Below are 13210 nucleotides of genomic sequence, written 5' to 3' on the forward strand. Positions count from 1 at the left end.
GATATCGGAGTTTGAAGCTTTACTTGACAACTAGTGCCACTTAGCGGCGAAATCACCAACTAATTGTTGTCTCAATATTTTGTTTTCGACTTCCTAAAGAAGTCGACCCTCTTCGATCTGCTCTGGATCACGAGCTAGATAAGTTTAAAGTTTTACTTGACAACTAACATAGCGGTGAAATCATCAACAAATTCTTGTACCGACTTTTCGAACGCTCTAAGCAGAATACCCTCTTTGAATGAGTGTAATCAATTTCGTACCTTTTAATTCCGCCCTATGTTGCTTATCCTTTGACAGATACAGTTATCCAGTGGATAACTGACACTGAGGAAGATTACAAGTGGTAGTCGAAATACGCGTATCTGTCAAAGGATAAGCAACATAGGGCGGAATTAAAAGGTACGAAATTGATTACACTCATTCAAAAAAACATCAACTAATTGTTGAATCACCAGATCAAGCATAATTTTTCAAATCGACGTATCTAACTTTTTCAATGATCTGAGTAAATTCATGGTCAATGTTGACGACCATTTCACTAAAATAGTTTTTTATAAAAATACTTTTCATAAGTTTTTTCGTGCTTAACATCACTAGGGATATAGCACGCACTAGGTAAGAATCAAAACCTGCTCATTCCATATCATTTTCACAATGAGTTTTGATAAAAATACACATACATCGGGTTGGTTAGAGATACGTCATGCCAGATACGTCGCTTTTGTATGGTGCCAGTTTGGTGTATCTGTTACTTTTGATTTTGGCTAGATACGTCGTTTGGTTTTCTCATATATCAAAACGGTGTATCTATCAGTAAAGTTGTAAACATCAAAATAGTTAGATACTTCGTTTCGAATAATATGCTTAGTTAAACAAATTAAGCAATAAATCATCAAACAGTGATATGGATTCTTCAATTTGCTTTTTGAATCATGCATGCAGCAGTTAACCCGGATTTGTTTACATTCTCGAGTTACGTCGGATTGAAAAGTTATGCTTGAGATAGGTTTTGACTTCCTGAAGAATTTTGCCAAAGACAACACTTTTCTATCTGCTCTGGGTCGCGAGCTAGAGAAGTTTGAAACTTTACTTGACAACTAGTGCTACCTAGCGACGAAATCACAAACTAATTGGAGCTACTGGCGGATATTAGGCACTGTTCCTCGAGCCAAAAACGAAAAAACGCAACAACAACAAACTAATTGGTAAATCACCAGATTGTTCTTGACCTACTGAACAACTTTGCCGAAGACAGTATTGTTCCAAGGGCCCATATAGCCGAGGCGGTAAACGCACGGGTATTCAGCATGACCATGCCGAGGGTGACGGGTTCGATTCCCGGTCGGTCCAGGATCTTTTCGTAAAGGAAATTTCCTTGACTTCCTTGGGCATAGAGTATCTTCGTGCCTGCCACACGATATACACATGCAAAATGGTCATTGGCAGAGGAAGCTCTCAGTTAATAACTGTGGAAGTGCTCATAGAACACTAAGCTGAGAAGCAGGCTTTGTCCCAGTGAGGACGTTACGCCAAGAAGAAGAAGAAGAAGTATTGTTCCAAATCGAGTAGATTTTGAGATATCACATGAAATAACTTATGAGTGCTTCTACTGGCGAGTGAACATAAGCATCCACTTCGGCCACTATCGGCCAAATTGCCAACTAATTGGATGTAAGTGATCACCACGTTAAATCAGTTTACGCTGTTGAGTGAATCCCCCTAATGTTGTATGAATCACACTTAGAAAATAACAAGTCTTGTTATTCCAATAGCAGTGAACGCATGCCTGAAATTTCAAGTGCTATATTTGTTATCTGAATCATTTTGAATAACAAAGTGATAACATTTCTTATGGATTAAATTGTTCATTTTTCGATAGCTCCATGATGTAATAACAAAACTTATTATTGAGTTATTTTCATTGCTAAATCAACAACACAACATCAATACCATATTCGCCTAAATACCTCGAATTGATATTATGAAGTTCTCATGAAATTTTGTACAATAATATAGCAATAACAATTTCAGATTTTAGAGCTCAGGTTGCTCTTTGCATGGTACACTATCCGTTTTTGTCACTATCCGATTTCGTCAACATTTCATTCCGTTTTTGTCAACACTAAAGTTTTTGTCAAATTTGTTCCTTCGAACACGAGTTATTTATAGTTTAACATTAATCTTGAGGCAATGCATCCATGAGTGAATTTGAAGCAATCACCAATGATGACATATAAGACGTATACGCTACAATAGCTTTGAACAAAGTTCAAATTCAACTGTAGATATTGTTAATTCATGCTTTCTCTCACGCATAATTTGATTTCTTATTTGAACATGAGAAAGCTAAACCAATAGTCCGATAGAAAAATTACTCTAGCTCTACGTACCAACTGGAATTTGGCCTGCCTCTTCAAGTGTTCTTCGAAAACTTGAACAGTTCGGGGTGCCCGTCATTGCCTGAATTTTTACACTACAATCTTTTTTACAAGACTTTTTTTAAGTGCAATAAACTCCACGCGGTTTTTTACACGATTTTCTTGAAATTACGCGATGTGCTGAATTCTTCTCTTCTGGTCGCTATTTCTTTTCGACGGAGCTCAAATTTCAACCACAGATCTCTCTTGTCATCCTTGATACCCTGTCCAAATTTTCCCGTCCGAAACTGCTATATTCACTAGGTAAACTGGAGATTCCTATAGAATTTTATCCGGGATTTCATCTTTCGATTGCTCTAAAAATGCAATCTTGGTTTCCTTCAGTAATTTCTACTGGCAATTCTACCTTGTATTCTCCCAGATTATTTAATGGATTTCTTCTGAGATTTCGTCAGGCAATAATTCAGAAGTTTCTTTAGGTGAATTAGGAGTTACGTCTTCCAGAAATAAGTTTGATGAGTCTAGGAACTTGACAAATGATCTGGGATTTCTCCAGCAACTGCTGAAGAATTCACAGAAAAATCTAAAAGAAGAATCTGAATTCCCAAAAAAATCATAAAGAAATCCTATCAATTCTGAACTTATACAGGATTCCTAAAAGGAATTTCTCAAGGTTTCACACCAGGAAATTTTGGAGGATTCTCAGGAATAACTCCCGGAGATTTCAACACAGAACATCAAGAGGACTCCCTGAAGAAATTTCTGGAGGATTTGAGGAAAGAATTCTTGGAAGATTACTAGACTAAACTACTTGGATATTCCCAGGAAACGCAGTAAGAAGTCGGGGAGAATTATTATTATATTATCTTTTTTAACGAGATTGTCAGCCCAAGGCTGGTTCATCTACTATTCATGGGAAAATAACCAAGATGAAAGATAGAATCCTCTTGGAAGTATTCATAATAAAAGTTCCAGTAGGTGTATATGTTTCTACTGCGCATAAATACCAAAACAAAGTCCTGTAGGAATCCTTATAAGATTTTTTTGGATGCAGGACATTCCAGTGAAAAATGTCATAAGAAACTCTTTGAAGAATCCAAGAAAGAACTTCTGATGAAATTCTAGAAAAAAATGTTGAAGGAATCCCAGAAATAAATTTTGGAGGAACCTCAGAATAAATCCCTGCCCAATGACTTACTGCGCAACCCTTACATACGCTGCCGTCACTGTTTTGTAACCATGTGTGTTGCTTGGGTGGAGAAATATCAGAAAAATGTTCTGGAGGGATTTCAAAAAGTAATCTTGGAAGAATTCCCGCAGGAAATTCTGAAGGAACGGAGATACTCCTATATTTCAAAAGTAAAATCTTGGTGAATCTCCAAAGCAACTCGAGTTGGAATAATTTCAACAGGATGTCTAGGTTAAATCACAAAATGATTTTATTAGCCCACCTTGTGCATTAGGGCCATTCTAGACCCAAACTGTACACTATGTCAGCGAGCTTTTCCTATCATAATGCATAAGGAAGGTTGATAAATTCCATTTCCTGTTGGAATATTTGAAGGAATTCTCAAAGAAACTCCAGGAGAAATTAAAAAAAATATACATCTAGGTTGATTCGAAAAGCAATTTCTGAAGAAATCATAAGGGGCAAAACTTCTTTTCTCTAAAAATTATTACCGAATTCCAAAAGATTAACAAGCGGTTGTACCATGCCGTAACCTAGAAGAATTCTGGAGGAATTCTTGGGGAATCCAATATTCTAGAAAAGTTACAAGTGCTTGCTTAGAAAATTCCTGGAGATTTCCTAAAAGTATGCTAGACGAAACTTTTATAGGAATCTGGGAAGATGATAGAGTAAAGTGGGGCAAAAGTTCGAGTGGGGCGAAAGTTTCTTTTGAAGTTTTTGAGCGCAATTCTAATTATTTCTTTTGGGTGTCAAGGTTGTTCGAAACCTTTTTGAAAAAGAGTCTTTCACTCCAAAAAAATGAAAATTGATCAATGTTTCGAAAAGTTCTGACAAAATGTTGATTTTTGATCAAAAAAATGTAATTTGCGATGGTCCTTCCAACGCATGGATTGGAATTGTAATGAAATCAAACTCGGTCTTTTATTTTGGGGCGTAACTAGGTATATTTTGAAGATGCTTTAGCATGTGTAACTTTTTGCAAAAAAGATTTGGAAATTATATTTTACCCATAGTGGGGTAAAAGTTCGAATTGTGGGGCAAAAGTTCGAGTCATGTGGCAACTTCAGGTAAAAACCTAAAATTGTGTAAAATGTACATATTATCTCTATAAATGATGGAATTAGTGAGAAAATGCGATCAAAGATGAAAAAACTGTTGTTTTATCTAAATTTGGCGGAAAACTACTAATTTTTGGTGTAGTAAATTTAACCCTGATTTGGGTAAAATCCAGATCGAACTTTAAAGTGTATTCCAGTTCCAACATCAAATATTAATTGGTTTCAATTATTTCTATTACCAAAGTGTCAAAATAGTGTGCTACGGTTAGCGAAATCCCACAAACACTAGATTCGAACTTTTGCCCCAGTGGTGGGGCAAGAGTTCGAAAAAGACGCACACATACAAAAGGTGTTGTAACTCAAAATTGAAAAGACATTTGGCGTAACTTTGTTCAACAAAATTTTAGCCCATGGATGGTAGAATCAACACACGGTATTCGTTTATTTTTATTTGCTTCGACTTTTTCAAAAAAATTGAATTTTCAACTAGGGTCGAACTTTTGCCCCACCTTACTCTACTCGTGGAGGAATGCCTTTCGGAAGGAAGTAAACATATCCTTTTTTGTTAGGTCATCGAAATTCTGTTCTAGTATGTCTTATTTTAAAACGTCGATCCGGGTACTGGAACTGTAATGTGTGTCATTCTTGCGTTAAACGAAAATAAATTACACTGTTGATAATGCTTTGACATCCATATGCACAACAGAACATGTGCTCGATGAACAAATTGAGATTTGAAATTATGAAAAGAAATCCACGTACTCCGGTGAGACTCGAACTCACGACTCCCAATTCGCTAGACGGGCGCTTCTATTCCTTCAAGCTACGGAGTCACTCGACTATCTCCGTCGCCAGCAGGCCTAGAACTGAACTCGATTCCACAATCGCACATGGTTATCTTCTTTCCACAATCCAAACCCCCTCCGGATGGGATTAGATGAACATCTAACACATTGTCTGTTGTGCACATGTATGTCAAAGCGGGAGAGGAAGTTATTTTTAATTGTCGAGAGCTTCGGGCACTGCCCGAAATTTCCAAAAATGTGGTCATAAATGTGGTGAAAACCTCTTGTCGGCGTCACAGTCTGTTAACTTTTGAATTTGAACTGGTTCCAATGTCTTTAACAATTAAATTTCATAGTAAGCAGCATATTAGTACTTTTGGAATGTATTCTACAGTAAAACTTCCAATTCATATTAAAATGTGGCAAAATATTTTGTCAAAGAAAATTATTCCGTTTTTATCACTATTCCGTTTTTGTCAACTGAAAATCGCGGACCGTGTTGATAAAAACGGAACATACCTGTATTTGCAAGGTATTCCCTTCTGCTCGGGTATTAGAGGGACATTTAGGGGATTCACTAAACAGCGTAAATCGATTAAATCGATTAAACGTCGCAATCATCAAGGCAATCTATAATGATTTAATTCGTAATTTTATCCCACATTTCAATAATCAAATAATCATGGCTTACGCTGTTATTTATTCTGTTTAGTGAATAACCCTATTGTCTTTATTTCACTACATTTGAGTACAACCAGCTCATTTGACTTTTATTTATTTGTTGTCGCAGCACTGCTGTCGGTGCGGCACTTTTTTATTCATGGAAATAGAATATTTTTTAACTAGAATGAGTACTGCGATTTTGCAGAAACATGGCGCATTGGTCGAGATGCTTGCAGACCATGAAAAAGTTCTATGGATTCAAACAGCTGTCGTGATATTAACTGGATAATATGAACTGGATCTTGGAATAATCAATAAAGTATACATGCTCTAAACGCAATCGACAACGCAAAGCTCCAATACAATAGAATTTCCTAGCAGATACCAGCAGTTCCTAGACCCTCCAAGTTATGCTACCTTCCGGTGGTCCGAGTCCGCTTGCCCACACCTTCTACCAACAGCTTCACGTTTAATTTAATCCGTCAGGATCGCTAAATGTGCGATTTAAATTTATTGCGAGCAAACGGGAGCTGCGGAAATGCACTCTGACTTTCCACTTTTTGACATTACTGCACGTTACGACGACGCGGGTAACTGTGATTGGTGACAATTAATAGATTAAACAAAAAATGCAGATTATTTCTCTTGTCTTGACCGGAATCGTTATCCTTTGACAAGCTAAATTTAAAAAAATTATGTCATTTAATTTGACAGCTCTGTGTCTGGGTCGTATAGACCAAAAAATCCTGTTAGGGGTAAACAAACATACTGGAGAAGTATTGGACACACTTCTAAATATTCTTTTCCTACTGTTGATGATACCCATGGATTCTTTTTCAGTTCTTTGATACGACGTGCTTGAAATAAACTTTCGACTAACCTACATTTCCGAATTCTCGCCATTAATCTCCCAACAGCTCTACACGGAAGCGGGCTTCCTGTACCCACTGCACACATCGGTGAAGCAGCACGTGACTCTAGCGGACACCAAAGTTGCACCAGTGAGCCTTTACAAATTCAGCTTCCAAGGGCCCTACTCGTACTCCATGCTGTACTCGGCCAACCCGGATATGCACGACTTTGGCGTAGTGCACTGCGATGAGCTGATCTATCTCTTCCGGTCGCCGCTGCTCTTCCCGGACTTTGCGCACAAATCCAAGGAGGCGCGGATGTCGCACAATTTGGTGGAATTTTTCATCGATTTCGCCATCAATGGGTAAGTGTCGGAATGCTGGAACAAAACAGAAATCGGAAACGTTCTGCGCCGCCAACTGCCAGGAAAAAGTTTTTAATGAGATTTGACGTTCTGCTTGACTTTAAATTAGCTTAGCTTGCTACGGCCACCACCGCCACCGGTACTAGTGCTTATTTTGCTCAGTCGACCATATTGGACAGGGGCGGGAAGTTTCCGATGTTTCAAAGTAAATGACAGATTTATTATCTTCCGGTTTCCTATATTGGCAAGCGATGGAGCATGTCGCTTTTATCGCACTTCTATTGAAACTAGAATTTCCTTCGGGATAATTGCTTTTCAAACTGATGTCTCCATGTTTTGTATCTGGTTTATGTGGACTATCCGAAGTTTTCCCAGGAAACCCATATTAAAGTTGTTTTTCTTCTGCATTACTGCATTTCTCGTGATACCATTCGGAGAAACATTTCAACAATAGATGCCTTGGTATCGATGATGAAAGGCGAATATTGTGGAGGAACATGGTTGAAAGTGCACTGTTTAGGTAAAACGGCCTACTATCAGTGAACGGTGTCTAGGAATCTTAAGAACACCTTCAAGAAGCCTGTCAGATTAACCATGGAAATGTTCCAATCCAAATTTCCAACTTTTGCATTTTCTTGCAAGCGTGTATGTGTATAGTTTTCTGGTGATTATGATATCAACCATGTGCTTCTAAAAAAAAATTGAGACACTCATGGAGGCGCATGGTTGATAATGTCTATGCTATCAATACAGTGACATCTTGCTCCATGGCCGCTGACATATTGCACCCAGAGTTTAAAATTTTCATTTTCAATGAGTGAATTTTAACGTGAATTTTGAAGATTTTCAACTGAGGGATCAAAATAAAATTCATTTTTATGAATGAATTTTTTCACCTATTCATTCATTTTTCTGTCACTGACAATTTTCACTGAGAAATAAAACTGGACCGTAACTCCCGATTATACTTCCAATTACCTCAAAACTTGTGTATAGTAGTTAATTAGAATATTAATTATGTTCTCTATTTGTCCATTAAGTCGGATTGCGCGTGTGTTAATAGAAATTGGATATTTTACGACGTGCGGAAAAATATTCGTGACAAAAAATTGAATGAGAAAAGAGAGGCATTCAGCTGATAATGAATGTGGCCAAACACGAATGAAAAAATGAGAATGTCAATCTTCAGTTTTAATCTTCGATTTTTTTACTCTCTGATTGCACCACTTTAGATTTTCTAGTCAACTTTTGAAATCGCTAGTAAAATGAAAATGCATTGGTTTTGAAAATATTTCTAAAACTGTATAAAGAAAATATGGTTCGATTGCAGAATGCACTTTGAATGGCTTTGAATGCACTTAAAATAAGGTCGTTCACCAATGAAACCGTAGAAAGTTTGAAACATGGTATCTTACCCCACCGTCCCCTACCAGCAACGTTTGCTCCTGCAATCTATACATACTTCCTTTGACACTCGACTTCGAGTGGCTTTCGCCGCCCCTTCGGATATCAATATAACTTATGAATTTCCTTTTGTGTGTGTGCAGAGTGGCCACTCCGCTGAAGCCGTACCGTCCCTGCAATAACGACAACGAGGTATATCAATCAATGGACTGCGATGTGCTGGAGTTCACCAATGCCGCCGATCCGGAGAAGCCGTTCGAAGTACGGGTGGTCAATGGGCGAGATGAGGACATGTTCGCCTTTTGGAAGAAGTATTACTTTTGAAAGGAGTACAATTGCACGATGATGATGATGCAGGTCGAATGACGGATGAGTCTATCCGTCGTCGTGTGACAGCTGATAGAATGACGTTGTGATAATTTTCCATGTTATAGTTGACAGTTATTAATGTAGTGATAGAGAGAGAGAGTAAAAAGTGCCAGGAAATTGACTTCCAAATATATGTTGTACAAGTTTTATAGTTTGTTAAGAAATCTTTTGTTAGGGAAATGAAACGAAGGTATCAATCGTATTTTAGAAAAGGAAATTTTTGTTTGGATTTCGATATAAATATATCAAATCACTCATTGCCTTAGCAAGGAAGGGATATTTACTGATCCGAAAGCAATGTGTCTTCTACTTTCATCTTGTACCGACTTTTCGTACCGTCTAAGCAGAATATCCACTTCGAAGGAGTGTAAACAATTTAGTCCCTTTTAATTCCGCCCTATTTTGCTTATCCTTTGACAGATACGCGTATTTCGACTATCACTTGTAATCTTCCTCAGTGTCAGTTATCCTACTTTCATTCTATTTTATGTTCTGACAGACCCAAAGAAAATCTATTTTCATTTTTTTTTAATTTTTAAAATCATAAACGTTTAATACAGACATAGAAGGAAGATTTGAATGCGTAAGTAAAGGATTTGGGCTAAAATTTAGTTTTTGTACCGAAGAGCGCTCATCCAAATTGAAGCACGTTATTTTTTATCACGAGTATTCTAACCTTTGGTTTCATTTAAGAGATGAACCAGCCTCAGGCTGAAAATTTCTATAATAAAGATATAGTAATAATGGTTTCATTTGGCCAACTATGTGAATTTCTTATCGGAGCGGCCAAACAGGATCACAATGGCCAAAAAAGAATTGTATGCAAGTGTTAGGGCACAATAATCCCTAGTCATGCATTGGGGTCGCTATGACCCCAAAACATGCACTACATCTGCGAGGTGAGCGTCAGCTTATGCACGAAGAAGGTTTATCGTGAAACGAGACATATTTTCCGATATAAGATCTCCCATATTACTTTACGGGAGACTCTGACTTCCACACTTTAGGGAAAGGCATAGATTGAATAAGCTGTGAGGAGTTAAAACGATTTCTTGAACCACCCCAATATACCCCAAAAGATAGTGTAAATTTCTGTGACATATAATGCTTTGTGGAAAAAACCCGGATTTTTCACGTTCCTGAAATGCTCAATGTAGGGTATTGGTTCCCTTCTTAAGCATGTGGCTCCCATTTTCATCCTACGAAAAACAAAGGATTGAAGCGCTGTTTGTTTTGTTTCTTATTTTTGTATTTTTTTTTGTTAGAAGTGAGCACCCATGAAAACAAAAAGAACGGAATCAATCGGTGCCGTAATCGCTTGTTTTCGAATAGGATGAATATGGGAGCGTGAAATTAATGATGGAACACATACCCTATGAGTTGCTAAGGGAACAGCGAACTTCCCCTTCAATTTTCTCCGTTGCTTATTGTAGGGGTTGAGAGAGATAGAGAGAAAAAGATTAATAGGGCATATAGCGTCAGTTGCGGTGATGCACCACCGGAAAAAAACAAAGCAAACGATCAACATTAAATGAAACGTCAGTCTTGTAAAGCATTTTGTGCGAGAAGGTATCGCTCCTCCTCGTTAGCGTGCGTTTGGCTGCAGGATTCGGCTGGTGTGCTCGGAAGTGTCCCTCCGGACACTACACTTATCTATGATTTTTCATACTTTTTTGTTAATTTTTAATGCAAACATGATTATTGAAACATAGATGCATCTATTCTTGTGTCATTAAAATGAAAAGCATGTTGAAAAATCCGAATACTGTGAAATATGAATAGGAAATGTGATGGAAAATGTCTGCATCGATTTTTCTCAATGTTTACGTTCTGGGGATAGGGAATAGGACCAAAATTTGGTATGTAACAAATGTAATGTAACAAAGAGGAGAAATACTCGAGACACTTTACCAATCACTATTCGTCCGAGTAAACACCCCTAGCATCGTAGAAATGCGCCTGCTACAGTTGTTACCTGCGTGACAGAAGACAAAACTTGCATGCAATACAGCACTGTGGGTGTTTTCCTATATTTAGGGTGGGTGTAATTGAGGGGGGAGTTTTAGGGAGGCATGGGAGCTTCTAGAATTTTGGTAAATGAACTAGGGTGACTTCGTCAGTTGTTTTTTCTATCCGTCATGTGGGGCTTTTGACGGTCAAACATGGCCAAAACATATGCGTATGAATCATTTGATGCGAATATACTTACGGCCAATTTCAAGTTCAATATGTTTTGGTAAATATCTCATGACGAAGGAAGCAGCTCTGGTCAATGCATAATTAATTATTCTGTTTGTTAGCAACGAAAGGGGCTAAAAACAAAATATAAATTCACGATTGTTTGCATTCCTTTTGCAGGGTTGTTACAACAGCGCGGATTTCGCGAATTCCGCGGATTTCGCGATTTTCGCGGATTTGGCGCGGATTTACCCATGGAATTTGGCCCTCGCGCGGATTTGGCGCGGAAATGATTTTTGTAGTGTGTGCAGCGAAATATTTGAATGATTATCGGCACTTGAATTAGAAATTATGAAAAGTAAATATTTGTTTAACCCTCCTAAGATGTTAGAATTTTCGCACCACTATACTGCCGTGAATCGCATATCAGTCCCATCTTTGCTGGATTTCCTATGCAAATGGGACAAGTATGCGATTCACGGCAGTATAGCGTAGTGTACGTTCAGCGTGCCTGACTGGGTCATGTTGACCTTAACATCCTACTAGTGAAGAATTTGGAGCAAGTTTTAGTTTTGGTTTACAGCAATCGTTTACGAATTTCATCAGCTCTTCAAAATATTATTGTGCAACGATTCTTCCAATTCCATTGCGGGTATGATGTGCATCTTTATTCAACTTTCGAGTTCTCGTTTCTCAAAAAAAATCAAATTTGTTTCTAGCAATTCCTTCGAATTTCGACTGTTGGTTATGTTGGGAGGTATGGCGTTCAGTCTTAGGAGGAATACCTCAAAAATGGATTCTTAAGCTTTCATTCGACGTTTCGGTCGCTATATTGCGCCTTTTCTGGGAATTAACTATGCTCCGTTTTATCGTAAGTATGAGCCCACTGCATAGCCCACACTCGTCCCAGACGTAACGTATCGTCCGCCGCCGGCGGCGGTGTTCTTTTGAATGTAATATCCGAAAGATATCCGTTTATCGGAAGCCGAAAGGGTAATAGTAATCTGCCCGAGTTACTGGTACAATTTGGAAAGGCACCAGCTATATATTTTCAAGAGATTTCTAGATAAATCCCTAGATTATTTCGGAAAATTTTTTTTGAAGGGTATCCTAGAGGAAACTGCTAGTAAAAACTTTGGCGAAAAACTCTGGGGGATCTCTGTCGGCATTCCTGGATGTATTACTGCAGGAATTCTTGGAGAAACTCATAAAAAATCCAGGAAAACCCTGTAGGAATTTCAAAGGACTCCAGCAAGTAAATCTTGAAAATTGTCAACATTGTCCTTCTAGGATTTTTCCAGTGATTATCCATTTTAAGGGACGTTTTCCTCTGGAGGCACAACCTTGTGATTAGCTTGATTGCTGTCAGGTCTCGGGCCTTAAATGTATCTTTACTAGACAGAGAAAGATGCACACTCGTGGTGGCAAAAAGAACCGATACTTTTCGTGATCAAACGAAGAAGCGTCACGACTCTTTTTTGTTGTTTTTGATATATTTGATTTCTATTTCCATAAGGAAGGAGGTTGTTACACAATTTATCCTTCTATTTTTTTCAAATTATTATTAATCAAGCTTCCAATATTGAAGACACAAGATCAAGAATCACAAGAAGAGCTGTTTATGCTAGTTCACTGAACATGGTGCCACATGGCCTAAAGAGGTTGCAATACCTACTCCCAAATTCCACGGTGTATTATGGACGATGTGAGTTCTTGGACTTGCATTGGAGACTTGGCCCCATGATCCCCTTGTGCATCAATAAAATAAAATAAGATTACTCATTTTAAGGGACGTTTTCTCAGGTTTTGCCAAGTATTCTTCTTTGAAAATTCCTCACTGAAGATTCATTCAAGAACTACTAAGACATTATTCAAAAAGTGTTCGAAGTGATCTTATGAGAATTTTTCATGAGTATCCTTCTCAAATTCATACTGGTTTCAAACAATTCTTTTAAAAAAAATGTTCGGGT

The 13210-nt window shown here is 37.9% G+C and overlaps 1 protein-coding gene across 1 annotated transcript in view; it reads left to right on the forward strand.

Annotated features, from left to right (window-relative positions):
• The window catches only part of LOC109409689 (juvenile hormone esterase), a 42072-nt gene extending 32745 nt beyond the window's left edge, over nucleotides 1–9327 (forward strand). Inside the window, exons 5-6 of the mRNA XM_029870158.2 lie at nucleotides 6991–7289; nucleotides 8837–9327. Of these exons, the coding sequence (XP_029726018.1) occupies nucleotides 6991–7289; nucleotides 8837–9017 (480 nt within the window). The 3' untranslated portion in view covers nucleotides 9018–9327. The remainder of the gene's footprint in view (nucleotides 1–6990; nucleotides 7290–8836) is intronic.
• The last annotated feature ends 3883 nt before the right edge of the window (nucleotides 9328–13210 follow it).

The sequence above is a fragment of the Aedes albopictus genome, chromosome 2 (assembly GCF_035046485.1).
Source record: "Aedes albopictus strain Foshan chromosome 2, AalbF5, whole genome shotgun sequence".
Taxonomy (NCBI): domain Eukaryota; kingdom Metazoa; phylum Arthropoda; class Insecta; order Diptera; family Culicidae; genus Aedes; species Aedes albopictus.